The sequence below is a fragment of the Oryzias melastigma genome, linkage group LG10 (genome assembly GCF_002922805.2).
Source record: "Oryzias melastigma strain HK-1 linkage group LG10, ASM292280v2, whole genome shotgun sequence".
NCBI classification, from domain to species: domain Eukaryota; kingdom Metazoa; phylum Chordata; class Actinopteri; order Beloniformes; family Adrianichthyidae; genus Oryzias; species Oryzias melastigma.
In genome coordinates this window covers 5850809-5869756 of record NC_050521.1, presented here as the reverse complement: position 1 = coordinate 5869756, position 18948 = coordinate 5850809, and the positions used below count along the sequence as shown (strand labels likewise).

Genomic DNA, 18948 nt, shown 5'->3' with positions numbered 1-18948 from the left:
AATCTCCAGCTTAGTCACACCGCATGCCATGAGTGTAGCATCCGTGTGCTTCATCTTCTCTGAGCCCAAAAAATATCTGACACTTCAGAATGCTACTTACCATTTAGGTCTGTCTTATAAAGTATACACATGTTACTTAGTCTTATATTTAAATTTTAATAACTATATATTTACCAATTCTTTCGTTAGCTAGCTTTCGATTACACTTTGTCAATATTCATGACATACATTCAGCAAAATGTTTGAAATATTTCTTAGAGATTTTGGTCCACTTTGATGTGATCACGTGACAAAGCAGGAGGGGGCAGAGTTGATACTAAGTTTTTTTTTTTGTAAAAATGGACAGATGAGGAATCAGTTTAATAAAGGGACAGCACAGGTGGGATGGCTTGAAAACGAGGTGAGAGATTCAAGAGTTTCATGCTTTGCCATCCTTCCAAAATCAATACTGGCCTTGTCTTGTAGAGTCATGGGTGACGCTGAAGCCTGCCCAGCTTCCGTAGGGGAAAGGCGAGGTACCCTACCCTACCAGTTCATAGCAGGGTCACACACAGCCACGGAACGGTTGCATTGACCCCTAAGGAGTAGTTTTGACTGCACGTTAAACCATGTTTTTGAGCTGTGGAAGGAGGAAAGCCACACATGCACAGAGAGAACATGCTCACCACACAGAAAGGACCCAGTCGAGATTCAAACGAAGGACTTTTTTCATTGTTAGTGCTTAGTACACTATGGTGCCGCTCCCTCATATGGTTCAGCCATGAAGAAAGAAGAGACAGACATAGAACAAAGCCTACCTGGCAAGAGGAAAGGAGACGCAAGGTGGAGGCTTGTGGATGTAGTTAAAGACAATAAGGTATGTAAGAAGGAGATTCGAAGAACAGACAGAGATTGAGAAAGATAAACCACTGGGGTAATTCCTAAAGGGGAATCTAGAGAATATGCCAATATTTTCGAGCTTTTACTGTAGAATTGTCAACATATAGATAATGTGAAATACACATTCTACCACATTATCAAAGTTGGTGTTGGTGTGAGAACTAGTGACTGCTAAGGAGTGCATGATTCAGCTGGAAGTCTGAATGTGAGTTCACTATGGTCATAAACGGTTGCACCTGGTCAACAGAAAATATAGTATCACATTAAATTTTTCTGTTCACTTAAAATATGACAAGAAAATGCCACACCTTTATGCCATCCTCACCAGATAGACAGTGTACAAAAGCTAGAATGGTCTAGGCTTTCATATATTTTTCAATTAATTCAAATTTGGGGAATTTGGTATAGTGGTCGCAAAACTCAAGGAGGTGTCAAAAGGACAAAACATTGAGCTCAAACTTAGGAAGTTATGTAGCTTACTAAGCAATTAAAGACCCACTCCAGTGAAAATTGTATTTTTAAATTTTTTTTCTGACGATAGAAGACATATATATATATATATATATATATATAAAATTAGGCTTAAAATTACGTTTATGTAGAAAATATGTCGGGTGTGTTACAAGTTCCCTGTTCCACTCCATTCTGCTGCATCCACTTGTAGACAACTAGATCCAGGTACGTCTTTGTTTTCTTCATTTGAGCTGGAATCTGACTCAAAACTGTACGGCTGGATAGCTCTAATATTGCTGGCTATGTTTGTTGCAACGGAAATGTTATGTCGAGGTATGAGGTGCTGAAAGCTGGTGATAGAAAAAGCGGACAGATATCTCTCAGTTATGGGTGATGGGAAGGGAGGCACAACTTAGAGGCAAACGTCTAATAAAATACTGTCCTAGAAAGAGGGGCTAAAACCAGCATAAACAAAATTAAAAGACCACTAGGAACTCTTTGATATAGAACCCACATGACAAACTAATTCAGCTCTGGCTTCACCATCAACAAGACAGATTCTTCCATAACACCTAAAACTGTTTTATTCCTTCTAGTTACTTTTTTTCTTTTTTTGACTGAAGCTTTTGGTACATCTTTAATATGGTTTGTTTCTGTGCAACAAACCTGGATTGTGTTTACACTTCTACCAAGCAAATTTTCCTGTTAAGTTAAATTTACATTTCTAAAACCTCCTAAAATCAAAAATGAATGATTCAGGTTCAACACAAACCCCATGAGGATTGTTTTGTTCAGTATTCATTTCTTTAGCATACTGTTTAGCTGTGAGCTCTCAAAAAGAACCGTTAATGGACAAATAATAACACAGCTGTAAATGTATACTAGCTGCTTCGATTATTAATTATGCTGTTTGATCAGATGGTTATAATTAAGTTGTTTATTCATGTTTACAGTCAAAATCAGTTGTTTGTTTAAAGTAAGTTTTGCCGACAGGATTTTATTTGTATTCTGCATAATTTATCGTTCAATTTATGCGGCAGTCGTCGAGCGCTGGAATGAACTGAACGGTGTCAGCGGACAAGAACAGAAAATTCCATGCTGTCAGAGCCGCCCATCACTTAAACAAAATGCGCAAGTTAACCGTTTCACAGCTGAATTCATGGCGCTGCTCTCATCCCGTCTAATTCAAAGTGCTTGGAATCAATATCTCTAGCAGAGGCAGCTGTATCATTTACACAGGCTTGATGTGGTGAAATGCAGGTTGTTTTGTAGCTACCAGAGAAACCAAATGCTTTGTTTTTCACAAAAAATTTTTAGTTTTTACATAAATTGTTCAGAGTATTTTGCCATTATTAGTTGACCTCTCTCTCTCTCCCTTCCGCTTCTGACAATTAGGTCTGGCGTCCTTGCACACGGTGAAAGGCTCCGCTATTGACAGGCACGACGAGCTGCTCTTTCCTCCTTCCTTCCCCACAATCCCCATAATCCATCTGTTTTAGCTGCCAACACGGCACATTCATCAGGACCACAGGGGCATTTGTTAGGAGGGGCAGCCTTCTGTCACCACTTATCATATCAGTGCACACACGGGGCTGTGCTTTCACTTACTGACGCACAAATATACGCACAAGATGCTAATAGACTCCAACACACGCAGTCACACCCATGTATGAACATGCGGCATGACCTCTCACACATTTGCAGCTAACCTATGATGGACTCCTTCCAGGGCTACGCGACAGGCCTGGGATGAGAGAACATTTTGTTGTCTCCAAAGGTCACACTGTTGCATCTTATTCTCTGTTGGCAGAAGAACAAACTGGCACATTTGTAGAAGCCTGAATACCTGCTGTTGAATCTTTCTCTTTCCCTGACTCCTTCCTGACATTTCAGCTGGTCACGAAGGAGGAGAGGGATGAGACCGCTTTCTCCATCCTCTGAGACAGGCACACTGCTGTTGCACTTTTCACATATAATTGCTACACCATGTTGTCAAAGAAAATACTGTATACCAGCATATATGCGACACACATCTAACCATTCGGAGTAGGGCACATATACATACCTAAACAGTCTAGAAAGCTTTAAAGAGAACTAGGTTTATTTTTTAAAAAAAGTATACAAAGTGTGGCATATTCTTTTATTTGATGGCTTATCTGTGTCTTGCTAAATAAGAATTTGTTGATAACATTCTGCCGCTGCAGAATAGCAACAATGATAAAGGAGGGGCAGGGTGACAGGTGCCATATTCTGATTCTATCTGTGCATGTGTGCCTCATCAGGAAGCTGTGAAGGAGAACCACAAGAAGAGGGAGGTGGAGGAGAAGATCAAGAGAGCCAAGCTGGCGAAAGAGAAGGCAGAGCGCGAGAAGCAGGAGCGCCAGCAGAAGAAGAAGCAGCTGATTGACATGAACAAAGGTATGTCATTTGTCCCTGTGCCACCAAGGAGATGGAGACGGGGTGAGGCAGGTGGGGGTGGGATGGAAACATGACTGCAGAGGAGAGTTTTTATGGCATTTAGTTTCAGCAGGATTTGAACTTGGAGTGGTCAGAAAGGAAGCGGGTAGAAGCCTGTTTTTAGAGGCCACTCAAAGCTGATCAAGCAAAAAAAAAGATGTTAATTGTAAAATTTCAGTTTTTAGAGCTTGATTATGAAAAGAGGGAAAGAGGGACGCTCTGCTGATTAAATATCCACCCTGATTCTGATGTCATCATTAGCTTTTCATGGTTTCATTTTTTTTCCCAGCAACACAAGTCGGTTTCCAGGCAGCCTGTTAGATTTATTGTTCTAAACTGCTGCAGTGACTCCATTGTCCTCCAGCAATGCCAGTAAGTCTGGTATTGATCTGTGTAAGTTGTAGTTGTTCACACATGGAAAAATTAGGGTGACAGAGCTGAATGCCTGCTTCTAGTTTTGCCAATGACATTGAGAAGGAATGTCAAGCCTGGAAGGGCTTTGCAAGCAATCAGACGGCTCTTTTGTCCATTATTTATTTATATTTCGGACAAACAGACTGGGATTTCCACATTTCACGAGTTTCTAAATGTCAGCGCCAGCCAAGGACCCCTTTGTAGCCCGGCCACATTGGGAAATTTGACAAGACAGATTCCAGCGCGCCCAAATTCTCTGAAATAATTGATGCATGCTACAGTTCCCTCGTTTTTGTTCCTGACCTCTCCGAAGTCTTTACGTTTACAAACCCAACACAGCTGGGCTAATGGAGGCCTCTCTCTCATTCTACCTAACCAGATGGAGGCGGATAGAAAAGTAGGAATGATATTAAATATTTCTGCCAGAGAAGATTTTGATCTTGGCTTTTTTGAATACCATAATATGACTTTCAGTATGAATAAAACATGAGGATGACACAGGCAACATTGCCTGCAGCCTTGGAGATAGTGGGGATTGTCCAATACCTGGATTGCTGGACTGTCACAGCGCCGTTGACCTTGGAAGTCACAAAATAAAAGCTTTCAAACCCAAGATGTTCAAAGTCTTGGCTGGTTTTTCTTCGTCAAGGCTGAGTCTTTTTACAAAGTCACAAACGCTTTAGTTTTGCTTGAACTTGTTTCTTGGTAGAATTGATTCTGATGAAGAGGGGACTACCCTGGAGAATTAGAAGATGAACCAAAAGCAGGTTCAGATTCATCTTAGAGTTCAGGATTTTTGGTCGAGGCACACGTGATATTTAGGGTTTTCTTGTCGCGCCTCCACTTCTCTTCGCTTTGACAGCTTTGGTTTGAGAATCTTGGCTCTTGTTTCTTGGTCTGATCTAAAATTCTACATGTGCTTCACATATTTGAAGAGTTTGTTATTTGAGGAGATTCTCATATCAATATTTCATACTGAGCTTCAGCACGGTTTCCTGCGAAGGTTGGGGAGAATATGCTAGCGTGCAACACAAAGAGACTTGTCTAATTCCTCTAACCATTAATAAATCATATCCAAACATTTTCTGCATGAATTTTGAATTAAAAGGTTCAGAGGCTAAATGAAACATTGAAATAGATAGCTTGACATACCTGCTCTCATCAGATGGGATGATCAGAAACCAGAACCTCATAAGCAAATGCGTCTTCTTTGCCGATGCATTAGCTGAGCAGATGGGCCAAACATATGCCTATTGTATTTTCAGAATTATGCACAGGTCAGTGTCATCTTTTTTAGGGATTTAGTGATTTACTCATTTTAATGCTTGAAAGACTGCTTGATGGATCATAGAAGTGTTTAATGCAATTTCAAGAGTCTATTTTTGAAAGGGGATAGATTTGATGTCATTTCACAAATTGCAACCTAATCCTCTTCACTTGTGAATGATTAACAATGAAATGCATATTTAATGAGAGTTTAGTTCATCTAGCTTTTGCCTGGATGGGAGGAAGAGGCGGGGGATACTTTTAGAAATCTGATTTGACCAAAAAAAATAAATAAATATATATATATATATTTACTGTTTACTCAACTGCAGCACCATACACTAAATCTAAGTATTTGAAATGATAATGATATAAATCATTTTATTCCTGTTACTGTAATTGGCTTTATTGGCATTTTGCTGTTCTTTTGAACTGACCAGTTGTTCCACATTTCTGTAACCATCGGAAAGGTCTTCTGAACCCAATAAAGAGGTGTCTCAACCAACATTACATTCACTTTTGGATAGAAACCAAACAAAAACATAATAGATTTTTCTTTTTTGAGGTTTGGTGGATCAGCTAGTCTGGGATCACAGGGGTCAGGGAACATGTAAAATCCTTTTTTTTTTCATTAAATGCAAATATACATATATGGCAGTGTTGTCAAACCCAATCGCACAGGGGGCCAAAATCCTAAACACACTTTAGGTCGCGGGCCGAACAGGATAAAGATTTATTGAACACTGTAAAACTAATGTTTTTAAACTTTAGAAACATAACTTTTTAACATAGCTATGAATAAAAACAGGCAGGAATATTATTCCAGAATAAATCAACTTAAACCTTAAATAACACTCAATATTTTACTCTCTGTAAAAAATACAAAAGTTAGAAATAAGCACAAGATAACATCGGGCCATTATTAACAATAAAATAAAATGATCTGGATCTCCGGATATAATTTCCCTTCATGAGTATAATAGGAGTTTTACTCTTTTAATTTTTCTTTTTTTCTTTTTTTTTATTCTCGTTTACGTCAACCAATGATAAACAAAGACCTGACCATTTTGGGACTATTGATCTAACATTTAAAAACCAAAATATCTGATAGTTAAACCATTTTTCTCTCAATCATCTTTGAAAGTTTCACTGAAACCATAAAAAAATATTTAAAAAAATCATGCATCCTTTTGTTGTGTTTGTGAAGTTGTCCTCAGATTGTTTTTCACAGAGTGAATCGGATCCCCACCCAGCTGCCTCAATCTATTGCAACAGCTTGCAGACACCAACAGCATGAATATCCTTCTTTGTGAGAGTATAATTTGTGATAAACAGGATTTGGCAGAGCATGTGTGGTAATGTATGTGTGGCAATATAACTTTTGAGTATAGACATTTTTTTAACAATATCTTTCTTCTCACAACAGCTGAAGGAAACGCACACAGCTGTGATGAAAAAATAACATAAAAATAGATAAACTTCTTATTTAGTGGTAGCATATTTTAAAATAATTTAAGTATTTCAGAGTTGGGTATTATTCATTTCTTATTAAAAGGTCAAGAAAAAGTGGTGCTCTCGCAATATTCTTTTTGCACACTACTAATATGTAGTGTGTTGTTTTTCCACCATAAGGCCCATGTGAGACAGTGATTGCTTATGGGCATTCTTCTTTTTCAATAAGGCCAGCTAGAATGAGGTCTCCATGTCTCTGTGGTTCTCTTCAGAGAGTAGTTGGCATGTTGACAGCCACGGGCCAGCAGCCTTTATTTATGCATCCTTCTTGTCAGCCTTTTACTTGTTGCGGATGAAATGCTGTTTACATAAACAAACCGTCTGATGCTCAAAAAAGCTTCACAATTGCTAAATATAAGTGAAACAAAGTCAGAAAGGCTGTGTAGTCCTGGTTCTGCTGGACATGCTAGTTCAAAATGATAAATCTAAGCAAGTTTTTAATAACATATGTATTAAGTTTTAATCAAACATGGATCCTTTTTACTTACGGTATTTTCTGCACTTTAAGGCACACTTAAAACCTTACAAAAAAATAAAGCAACGGTGCACTTTAAAATTCAGAACGCTTTTTTTAATGTATATTAATTCTGGTTGAGCCTATTGATGTCGAAGCGATTTGAGAGATACATGGTGTTCTGGTAAAATGTAGCAAGCAAGATTGGGTGTATTATGAATATGCTAATGCAGCTAACACGTAGCAATGTTAGACTGTTGGACTTTTTTTTCTTGTTTTTTACGTGGTTTACAAGGTTGGGAGTTCGCGTAGCTATAGTAACGTTTGTTTTAGCAGTCAATACGTTTTTTTCATGTTGCAATCAAAGTTGGGTGTTATTGTAAAAATGTTATCAGAGCTAATGTGTAGCGATGTTGGACTGTTTTTTTATGTTGTTTGTTTTTTGTTTTTTTTTAGTGTTACTAACAAGGTTGGAAGTTTGCGTACTGTAACATTTGTTTTAGCAGTATCAGTATGTTTATGTTACGTATTTCAAGCTAGGTTGGGTGTTATTGTAAATATGCTAATAGGCCTAGCATACAGAGATTTTTTTCTACCATTTTCAGGCTCAGAGTACAAAATGTACATGCTTTGAAAGAAATTTAAATACGGTCAAAATTGGATAAGTCACTGAATTGGATTTGATAGTGACATAAGGATTGCATAATTACAGTTGGTCATATATTGGAGTAAAGCTGTAAAACAAAAAGCCTAGAGAAAGATTTGCATTTCAACATTTTCCCCCAAACCTTTTCCAGCTGTAGGTGGCGGACATGCCATAGTGTCGGGTTTGTGACAGTTTGGTGTGAACACCATGGGCTAAACACTAGTTCAAGAATGCGTGTTTAACGTTTTTATGAGTAGTACACAAGGTTGAGTGTGTTTTTTTTTTTTAAATATGCTAATACAGATAACATGTATCAGTGTTGTAGGCTACTCTGTTTTCTGTTTTTATTTGTTTTTGTTTTTGTTTTTTTGTGTTACTAGTAAGGTTGGGCTTAGTGTAGTCACAGTAACTTTTGTTTTAGGGGTATCAGTTTTTTTTACATGTTGCAAAGAAGGTTGGAAGTTACAGGTATTATAAGTATGCTAACATGTGGCGTTAGAAACAAGTTCTAGATATCCTGGTAATGCAGTTAATAAAGTCTGACTGACTGATAGACTTATCTCTGGCTCTTTTTTTTCGCACTAAATGCGCCTTATAGTTTGGTGCGACTTATGACAAAAGTTGAAAAATAGACCATTCGTTGATGGTGTGCCTTATAAACGGGGGTGCCTTATAGTGTGAAAAATACAATAGCTTTGTTTAAGGAAAAAGTAAACGGATTACTTTGTTTCTCTTTGAGTTTTGTTGTTTTGTATATATATATATATAAAATAATTCATGTGTCCAATAATGTCATAGGCGCTAAACTTAAAGGACATATTCCTGTGCAGCTGGCTGACTGCTCATGGCAGGCAGAGCCCTGTCAAGAGTGACAGTGGTGGAGCTGTGGAGTGATGGCTTTGTGTGACACTGACAGCTGCCAGTAGGCCAGCGCATACCTGCGTCGCAGCCATGCCATCTGGGCGATCATAGACGAGTGCTGACATGCGGCGGTGGTGTGGACAGGTTGGCTCTCCAAGTTTGCATAATGTCTCCAACGCCCAGCAGACATGGAAAACAACATTACCTGGGGAGATTGCTGTACAGATGTGAAGGTCAGAGACCTGTGCAGACAAAAGAAACAACTCTGAAGAAGATCCTCAATATTCCTCAGCTGAACCTGGAAAATGAACCACAGATCGAAGCTAAATCTAACCTTTTAGTTTGATATGAAAGTTATGAAACAAGGAGACAATATCACAACGATGTACACCGCAATGTATCTGTATTTGCCAGCAGTTTATTCTCTAAAATGTAATTTCTGCTTCAATGGGGCCCTTCACGCCTGCTTATATGCTTCATTTGAAAGGTTACGAAAAGATATTTTACTCCCCGACAGTTTAATGCCAAACTTTCAGCAAAGTTTCCTTTGCCCTTGCATCTGAACTGCCTCGATCTCTGGTAAAAAAAAAAAAAAAAAAGTGCAAGGTATGCATTGTAAGTGTTGGGTATGGATTGGTGAATTCCATAATTACCCTGAAAGACAGGAACAAGGGCACCAGTGTTATCTGCTGTCATACACTTATTCTCATTCTAATACCAGCATATTAGAATGCTCTGTATCTGGAGTCTGAATCTGAATCAGCCCTAAGGCAGCAGATTCTCTAGACATATGTGTCTTAGTATAGTCCCTTAGGACAAAGTAGTGTGACCTGAGAATTGTTGAGAAAAATGTTTTAATAAAAATTGTCACAAAGGAATAAGCATATGATTATTGACTACAGACTATAATTAATTCACTAGAAATAATAGCCATCCTCTGCCATATTAGAAAATGATACTCCCAGCAAATAAACAAGAGGGTCAGGAAAACTGCCCTAGTTTAAAAGGGTGTCACGGATACAAAACCTGTTTAGATACGTTCACACCGTCCTTGTTAAGCAACTACTTCCCATGAAGTGTATGTAGAGGTGCGTATGGATGCATTTCAGGGTTACGACTTTAAAACTCCTGCATTCTTGTGTCGCTATCCGGGTTTCGTCAACCATTTTTGGGTTCTTAATACAAAACTTGCTGCCTTTAAACCCGCAGTGAAAGTTAAACTTTGACCAATTACTCAGATTTAGTAGTGGCATTTGGATGGTATTCCTTTTAATTCACAAAAGTGCCACTGTTTGAAAACTGATCATGAAGGAGAAATGAATAATTGTGATTTGTGCCCGGTCGGAATTATACGACACCAAGTCTTTTATTTATCGGAATAGAGCTTTGAAGGAGAGTGTGTGGACAGTCCAGTGTGAACACAATGGGCTTAACACTCATTTAAGAATGTGCTTTTAGCACGTTCTTGGTCTTTGAGCTAAAGTTTCTACCTGAGTTAGGGAAGTGAGACAGGATTCAGACACCCCCTGCCCTTTCCATTATGGCGCCTTTAATGCACAGTTCTGGCTTTCAGTTTCTAGCACAGCGTTCATCTGTCCTCATTCCTTTCCTTCTGTCATTTCTTTCATGACTCTGCTGCCTCTTTTCCCTGGTAAAATCAGCTTAGGCGCAGCTGAATTTCATTCATTTGAGGGTGGTTCAAGTATCTCATCATTTCCTCTCCTAGATCTGGACCACACGAGTCACTTTACAGTCAATCAAACCTAATTACCCTCACTACAAAGACTATCACATCCCATTGTCAAATCCATTTAGTTTCCAGAGACAGCTCCGCCTTTCGCTGATGCAAACAGCCCATGTGGGGTTTAGTTCAGATGTTATCTGGATCAGGATTCCCAAATTCTGTGCCCTCTGTCCAAATGTGCTTCTCATTAAAATAGAAATGACTCAAACTTTATTTGAGTCATTTTATTTTTAGTATTCAAATCTGTTGCAAATACCTCTGTGTATTTAATTTCCTTGGTAAAGTAAAGTAATTAGCAGTGTCATTTAGTTAATCTTTCAAAGGTCTGTGTATCATTTAAGCTCCAACAATAAATCATCAGTCATGCCTATGTTCTCATCACACCAGTGATACTGAACACCCATCTGCTGATTGCACTGAGGATTCTTGTGCAATTGCTGCTAGCGATGAAGATATTTTTTTCCTCCATAATAAAACCCATTTAGTGGTTTGCACGTAAATGTATTTTAATGCAAAGCAGCAACAGAAAGAATGAGGATTACATTAAAGCAATTAAAGACGTAGGATTTAGCAACTCCCAGTGGCCGCATTACGAAAAAAAACACAGCAGCAAAAGGCAGTTCACAGTAAAGTGTTGGTTTTGAAATATTCAGATACGAGGCTGCAAAACGGCAGGTTGGAATCAAAAATAGGACTGCAGGGGCTGTCAAACTGAACACAAATATTAGCAGACAGAGAGTCTGTTCAATGACATTGACAGTATACTTTTTACAGTAGCTTTTGAGCAGCTTTCACCAATTTTCTAAAGACACAGTAAAGAGGAGCACACCAAAGAATTGACATTTCCTTTTTCTTTTTTTACTTATAACTAAACATTACATAAAGGATCCCTTCTGATGACAAAAACTCTCTGAAAGTACCCCTCCGATAACTTTTGATCTTTTTTAATAATGATTATGCAGTTTCTCTGACATAGTTTCTGCAGAGCAGCAGTAGTTTATTAGAAATTCCTCTCTGAGTTGTTGACAGGACCAGTGGCCCGGAGTAAGTCCACCCTAACTTCCCGTCATTCATTTCTCTACACTCTTTCCCACTCTACCCCGACCTAACATTACCGGTGTAACAAAAATGGGAAGTAATGTTGGAACTATTCCGCCATACAGTTTTGAGGCAGATGGCAAGGAAAACGAAGACTTACATGGGTCTATAGCCTCGTTTCCACTGAGAAATCTGGTATGGTACGGTCCGGTTTGATCCAGTATTTTGAGCGTTTACATTGTTAAATGGACCTATTAACAGTTCAGCCCGTACCTCTTGACGACCCCCATCCAGGACAGTGGGCCGGAGGTGCTGTAGCCATGCGTTGATTGAAAAAAAGTGAAGAAAGCACCAGTTAAGCTAAGCTAGTGATTCTGTTTTCCTCTTCACGGCGGTATTCTTCTTAGCTGTCCGTAATCTTCTTTCAAACAACATTAAATTCCTGTGTATACACGATACACAAAAAGTAAAACAATGAAAAGTCGAGTTGCTGGATGACTTCCATTGTTATTGCTTTTCTAGTCGTCATTTTACAATGACGCAATGACATGCTAGCAGTCTACACATGCGCCATAAAAACAAGTGGAAGTGAGAGGCTTAACAGAGTGGAAACGCTCGGCAGAATTAACTGGTCCACCCCATGCTACTTCTTACCGCTCTGCTCAGTGGGTTGAAGGTTATTTGTCAGCAAGTATATGCATCAGAATGGAGCAGAGCACGGAGCTCGTGGCTTACAGTTGTTAATTGTACGTCACACCTACAAGCTTTTTTTTATAGCGATTTTCATAGCGATTTGAATAGATACTTAAAAATGCAACTTTAAGTTCAAGTTTCTTCTTTATCATCAGAAAAATGCCACAAAAATGTTAAAACACAATTTTACTTGGAGTGAGTTGTAAAACTTTTTTTTTTTTAAATTAAAAAACAATTACGCTTTCTATGTGTGTCAAAGACCAGAGCTTGGTTAAAACCAAACGCAATTAAAGTGTATCCTCTTTTGACGAAGGGGGTTGGGGGGTCAGCAGAACTAAATGTGGGTCAGGGTTTGTTGCAGCCAATTTTAGTGGTACCTTATTTACGGAAAAGGGGGAAGTTGAGCTCCACTGTGGTGTGAGGACAGCATCCCATGGACCGTCTGGCATCCTGACTCTGACCCCATGTGGCTTGAGGAAAGTGTGTCAACTTTAACATCTGCCTGTGCTGGGTTGGAGCTCTCCCATGTGTGTTGGTGGTGTTACTGGGCAAACTAGCCAACAGCAGTGTATGGATGGATGGTATGGTAAATGAGGGAGCCTGCAGGCAGAAGAGGTAAATGATAGCAGCGGAAAGAGTAAAGTGTTGTAAGTATTTCTCTTCTCTCCCATCTTTCTGTCTCCCAGCATCCCCTCCCTCCTGTGTTTCTCACTCGGGGCCTGGCAGCATCCATCCAGATGGAGGGTTTATTTTTGTTTTTGTTTGTTTACTTATTCATGCATCCAGCTATTCGGGGCATCGCAGGGGCTTTTGCTCCACCACAGAATGCAAATCGCCACGGCGGCTAATCCACTTTCATCTCTCCCTTGTGGACATCCAGCTTCTCTGCACGTTCTTCCCGGTCTCTTGCAGTCAAGACGTCTCCTTGTTTGTGTGTACGAGGTGACGCCCGCAGTGACCAGGCCGGCCAAGCCTCCTCCACTCGCATCTACTTCATGCATGGGAAATGCGACATACCTTTCACCTTCCACCTACCTTTCAACCCTTCTCGAAACCTTCATCCCACTCCCCACACCCTCACTCCATACCCAGACGTTTTTCCTCTGTGACCCCAGCGCCACAGAGGGAAATAGTATTAGCTACACCTCCATTCACCCTGGAATGAAGTGTGGTGGCTGCATTCATAATTGAGTTTGGAAGGACATGAGTTGGCTAGCTCATAGTACCTTTTTTTTATTTTCCAATTTTTGCCCTTCCTTCCCCTTTACCTCCTTTTTTATTTTTATTTTTTTTAATGGAAGGAACCGGTACCAGTGTACACACACACTATTAAAATGACCAAATGGGGAATTACTGGAAAGTTACGGAGGCTGATGTTTCAAAGCTTCTGCTCGGATCGGGTTGTTGGACAGCAGGGAGATGGTAAAAGAGAGGAGAGAAGGGAAAAACAAAGGAAACATATCTAACAGGTGCATGACTGCTGTGCTTCGGGCACTTGTGTTCTCTCTGCTCTCTGTGACAGTAATGGTGTCTGTCTGACTGGATCTTAGGAGCTGCTGGGGCAGCTGGGAAGGAGGGAGAGTGGAAGGTTTTTATGCTCAAAAGCCTAGACAGTTAGAGACCAGGAAACAGAGCAGTAAGAGGAAGTGGGTGTTGAGTAATGCAGGTGGTTGTGTATATCTGGGTCGTCGAGGTTGAATTCAGGTGCGAAAATAACACAGAACCAGGTGCACACAAGAGAGAGCAGAGATAAGGGCTGAGATTAAAAGAAAGTGCAGTTGCTGCCTCTCCACCTGGTCATAAAACAGCACACACGCGCACACCCCTCCTTCCACTCAGGCCTTTGTTTCACGGCTAATGGTCCAGGTTAATTGCACAGGTGACTGTCTGTGGGGGAACAGATGGGCTCAAATGTGTTCAAAAACAATCTGCAGCAACAACACACAGCGCAACTCCTTTTCTTTCTCATTCCAAGTCATGGAGGGTGGATGGATACTAGCTGTTAAAGTCCCACTCTGATCATCTTTTGATCCATTTAAAAAGCACTCCCAGTGGTCTTTTAATTATGATGATGCTGTTGTTAGGCAAAATGAAAATATCTTTGTTATTTTCAAGGACATAGTTTCTGCAGAGCATCAGGAGTTTATTAGAAATTTCCCTTTAAGTTGTGGGCAGGACTGTTGTTGTTGAGTAAGTCTAATCCTTCACCACTCACTATATAATACGTTTGCCATTTTGTAGTGCTGTCCAAATCTACAATTCCAAAATTGAGTCCCCTCGAAATTACCCAGAAGTCTATGCAAAAAACGAGTATGCATTGATGCTAACTACATTACCAAATATAGACCACAATGCATTGCCTCTGAACAATTTTTGCAAAAAGAAAATGTGTTTAAATATATATACTTTAATAAACCATCTACATTTTCATCATCAGAATACAGTGGATTTGAAATGGTTGTAAAATGTTTGCATTGAGTTGATTTTCACTTTGTGAAATAAGTGATGTCAAATCTGCCGTTTAAAAAAGAGAAAAACAAAAATCCATTACCTGCACTATAAAGGTTTTTTAGTAGTTAGGGATTAGCGTGGGAATTTGGCCATATCTTAAGTCACTACTTCCTATCATCCATTTGTTTACAAGCTCTTCCACTAGTTTACAGCCCCTTTCAACCCCAGCCTAACATTAGTAGAGAAAAAAATGCCAAGCAGTATTGGACTTATCTAACCTGACAGTTTTGATCCAAATACCAGCTCGGACAGGGAAAATGAAGACCTACATAGATCTATATGGTGCAAGTGTATTAGAATAGAGCGGAGCAGGGCGTCATTGCAACAAGTTTTTTTTCAACAGCATTTCATTGTCTCCTCCTAATTCACAAAAGCGTAAATAAAGAAATATTTAGAAATGCAATTTGAAGCTTAATTCCCTTTACATATGTCCCCCATGGTGAGAAACATGCCACAATAACGTGTTTTCATTGGAGTGGGTCCTTATTAAAGATTTTTTATGTCTGATTTTGCAAAACACCTTGATTTAATTTGAAAAAAATCCATATGCATTTTCTTGAAAATAGGATTTATCATCCACAGACAGTATAGACTCATTCTTTCAAATAACCTGCCATTGATGTCATCCTTAGCATAGGGAACGTCAGAGATTGCAATGTTATTGGAAAGCTATATTTTGCAGGCTGGAGGTTTCTCTGTCTTTTCCCCAATGAATCACAATGGCTGATGAGCTGTGGGTTCTCTGTGGATCTGCTGGGTTTTTCATGCATTGCAGCAACACATCCAGGAGATGACAGACAACACCAAATTGAATTTATGAACAGGCTTTGTTGACACTTCGATAATTATACAAATGCTGTGCCTTTGGTGCCCAGCATTCGGCATTTTGGCTTTTTGGTGCTCTGTTAGATTAAATGAAAACTTTGAAATGTCAGCTGTTCTTTGTTTAGTGCTTTGCATAAACCAACTGGAAGGAATAGAGGGGATTTTATTTTTTTTTTATTGAATTTCCAATTTGTGTTGAGAGTTTAAATGAAAATCATGTTCAGTCATTTTTCATTTGGTTTTAAATACAACCTTCACAGGTAAAGGTCACCGTTCTAATATGACCAAAGTTCACTCACTATTTTCCCTCTTCTTATCACATTTTTTTAAAAATATTTAAGCTTTTCAGTCTAGATAACATTAGAAAAGATGCAAAGTTTGTACTGTATTTTTTGAAGTATAAGTCATGTTTTTTTCTTTTTTTGCATAGTTTGACCAGGGATACGACTTATACTCAGGTGCAACTCGTGGGATTTAAAAAATTAAGAAAGAGCAACAACCGCTAGAGGGCGCTGTAATTGTTTACATCAAATATTTTCTACTGACAGCGACTCAGAAATAGAAAGGCCACTCAGTCTTACTCTAGGATTGTTCCAAAGCAACATAGAGGATTTAACGGATTTACTGATTTGAAGGGAAATAAAGAGTTTAGTTAACTTTTTAGCCTGTTCTTGTTCCCAAATTTTATTAAATACATTCCTCCCAAAAGTACCACTTGTGTGAGCATAAGATTTCTTTTTCTACTTTATTGTAAATTTTTTTGCCATCTGCGACTTGTACTCTGAAGCAACTCATAGTTTAAAAAACGCTGCACAAGAAAGGTAATTAAAGTTATTTTTAGATTCTGAGCTCCCCGCAAATTTGCATTTTTTTGTTCACGGTTTCATGTAAACTCAACAACTCAAGAGCTTGTGTGAAACTTCTGAAGCCTTAGGAAGTGCTGAGGTGTAGGAGAGTGAAGATACACAGCTGAGCAAGGGCTCCTGCATGGAGAAATGGCATAAGCTGACTCAAAAGTGGCCCAAGAAAATCCTAATATATAGGCTAATTATTATCCGGAGCTGGTGTTTATTATGGATGAAGGAGGAAGCACGCTCTCCTGGTTTTAAGGTGCAGAGACAGAGTGACACTCCTCATCTGCCTCATAAAGTATGCTGCTGAATTTATTAAAAAAAAAAAAAAACTCTTTATATTCATCAATACTCCAATGTTCTTTAAGAAATGCTTTACAAAGCATGATCAGAAGTGTTTTTGAGGAAAATAGATCATAACGGGGGTGTCTCTGTTTTTGCGGATTCAGTATATCTGCGGAATTCTCTATTCGCGGAGGTTTCTGGTTCCATACCCCTGCAAATAAGGGGGATTGCTGTATTTTCTGTGGTACACACTATAGAATGAGTTAAATACAGCAGAAATGGACTCAACATTACATCCACAAAAACTTTAATTTGTCTTCTATCTGTCTGTACTTTCCTCCTTTCTAATTTTTTCCTGACAGTTTTCCTTTCTGATGATGACACTTAAAGTGCCTGTCCCCATTCGTTATCCCTCCTTTTCGTTCCTATGCTTCTGTCGGATTCTGTTCTGCTCCCGGAATCAGTGAGCAGGACGTCACCGCAACTTTTTCTGCTTTTTTTATGCTTGACATATTTTCATTTTTCTCTGCGAAAAACTAATCTGAGGTGTGAAGTTTCTTTGTCAATCCTGCAGAGAGCAGATTGCTCATGTTACCCCAGCTAATTAGAAAATGTGTTAGTGAGCTCGTAAATATACTGCAGACGGAGCCAATCCCTAGGTCTCGCTGTTACATTTGGCACAGGCTCTGGGTCCAAGTGATACTAGCTATCCAGTTAAAAGATGAAGGAGGTGAGGAAGATTTGTGGAAAGAAGGAAAGTTAGGAACTTGGTAAACCTTTCTTTCCAAGAGAGTTTCACTGAGCTTTTTCTCATTCCTGAAACTACTTAAAAGAGCAAAACCTGCAATCATGTTCAACACTTGCTTTAATCATTAAAGGATCCATCAGTAAAGGATGCCCACTTAGGTGTTTCATCACTGAAAGGGTTTTTAGTGTCTCTGGTTTTAACCCATCTTAACCCACATAAAAAGCAATTTGCTGTAAGCAGAAGAGATCTTTCCTCATGAGAAGGATCTTCGTGTATAAAAGGTTAACTTTTCTGTAATTCTCCACTATGCAGTGTGCCACGGCTGCTAATGAGAAGCAGATGAATATTTGGCTTAGGTTTAACAGCTCAAAAAAAACGACATGTGAATTACAGGAACAAGGCAGAAATGTCAGCTAAAGTGGGCAGAAGTAGCTGAGAAAGTTTGCACGAGGATTTCAAGAATAAGTACAGTCAAATAATGTGTTTTTTTTATCTTTTCAGACTAAGTGCTTACCTTGTGTTCAACAGATTTACTGAACAAATACACAGATTGCACAGTTTTGTGAAGTTTATGCACAGAAAGCCTTTGTGTTAGACTTTTCTACTGCCCGACTTTAAGCTCTGGACAGCTCAGGACATAGTTAATTGAGCTCTGTGAAGTGACTTGGGAGTATGCTTCCCATTTTAGTAATTTTGGCTTTTTGTGTCTGCTGTCTTGAACTCCCATGCACCAGGGCTCCCAAGTTCTGGTGGTTACAAATGATGAATTGCGCCACAGTTAAGATAGAAGTAGGACAAATTGAGCTAAGTGTCAGGTGCCCCCAGTGATGTTCAGGTCTGGATGAAAAGGTAGCAAAAAAAGGAGCTGTCAAAAAGTAGTAAAGTGTTTGTGCATAAATGTTTACCTGGCACTTTAGCACATTCTGCCGTCTGTCAGACTTGTCCTTTTCAGCCTACATTAAAAAAAAGAGTGTCTCAAGATCTTGGGAGTTTGAGAAGAGCAAGTTAATCACGATATTGTTCCTCATTTCCACAGGAGACGAAACCCATGTGCTCCCCTTTTAAACCAATAAGCTTGCCATCTGAGGTGTAGTGCTGCAATTTGAGATAAGCACTACTTGGCTCAGCTTTGGTTTTGTTCAGATAAAGCTGGTCTAATTAAGCTTGATTTAATCAGAATTGCTTTTAAACACAGCACACAGTCGGAACAGTTGCTTTGATTTCAAAGTAGCCCTTGGGAAGAACTTGAAGAAGAAAGAAAACCACCAAGATAAGAGGTAGAATTAGTGAATGCAACTTAATAGTTAGTTT

General features: G+C 39.2%; 1 protein-coding gene across 6 annotated transcripts in view; it reads left to right on the top strand.

Annotated features, from left to right (window-relative positions):
- diaph2 (diaphanous-related formin 2) overlaps positions 1-18948 on the top strand; it is a 406507-nt gene that overhangs the window by 321079 nt on the left and 66480 nt on the right. For all 6 annotated transcript variants that reach the window (XM_024283228.2, XM_036214087.1, XM_036214089.1 and 3 more), the window contains one exon: positions 3615-3750. In XM_024283228.2, coding sequence (XP_024138996.1) covers positions 3615-3750 — 136 coding nt within the window. The remainder of the gene's footprint in view (positions 1-3614; positions 3751-18948) is intronic.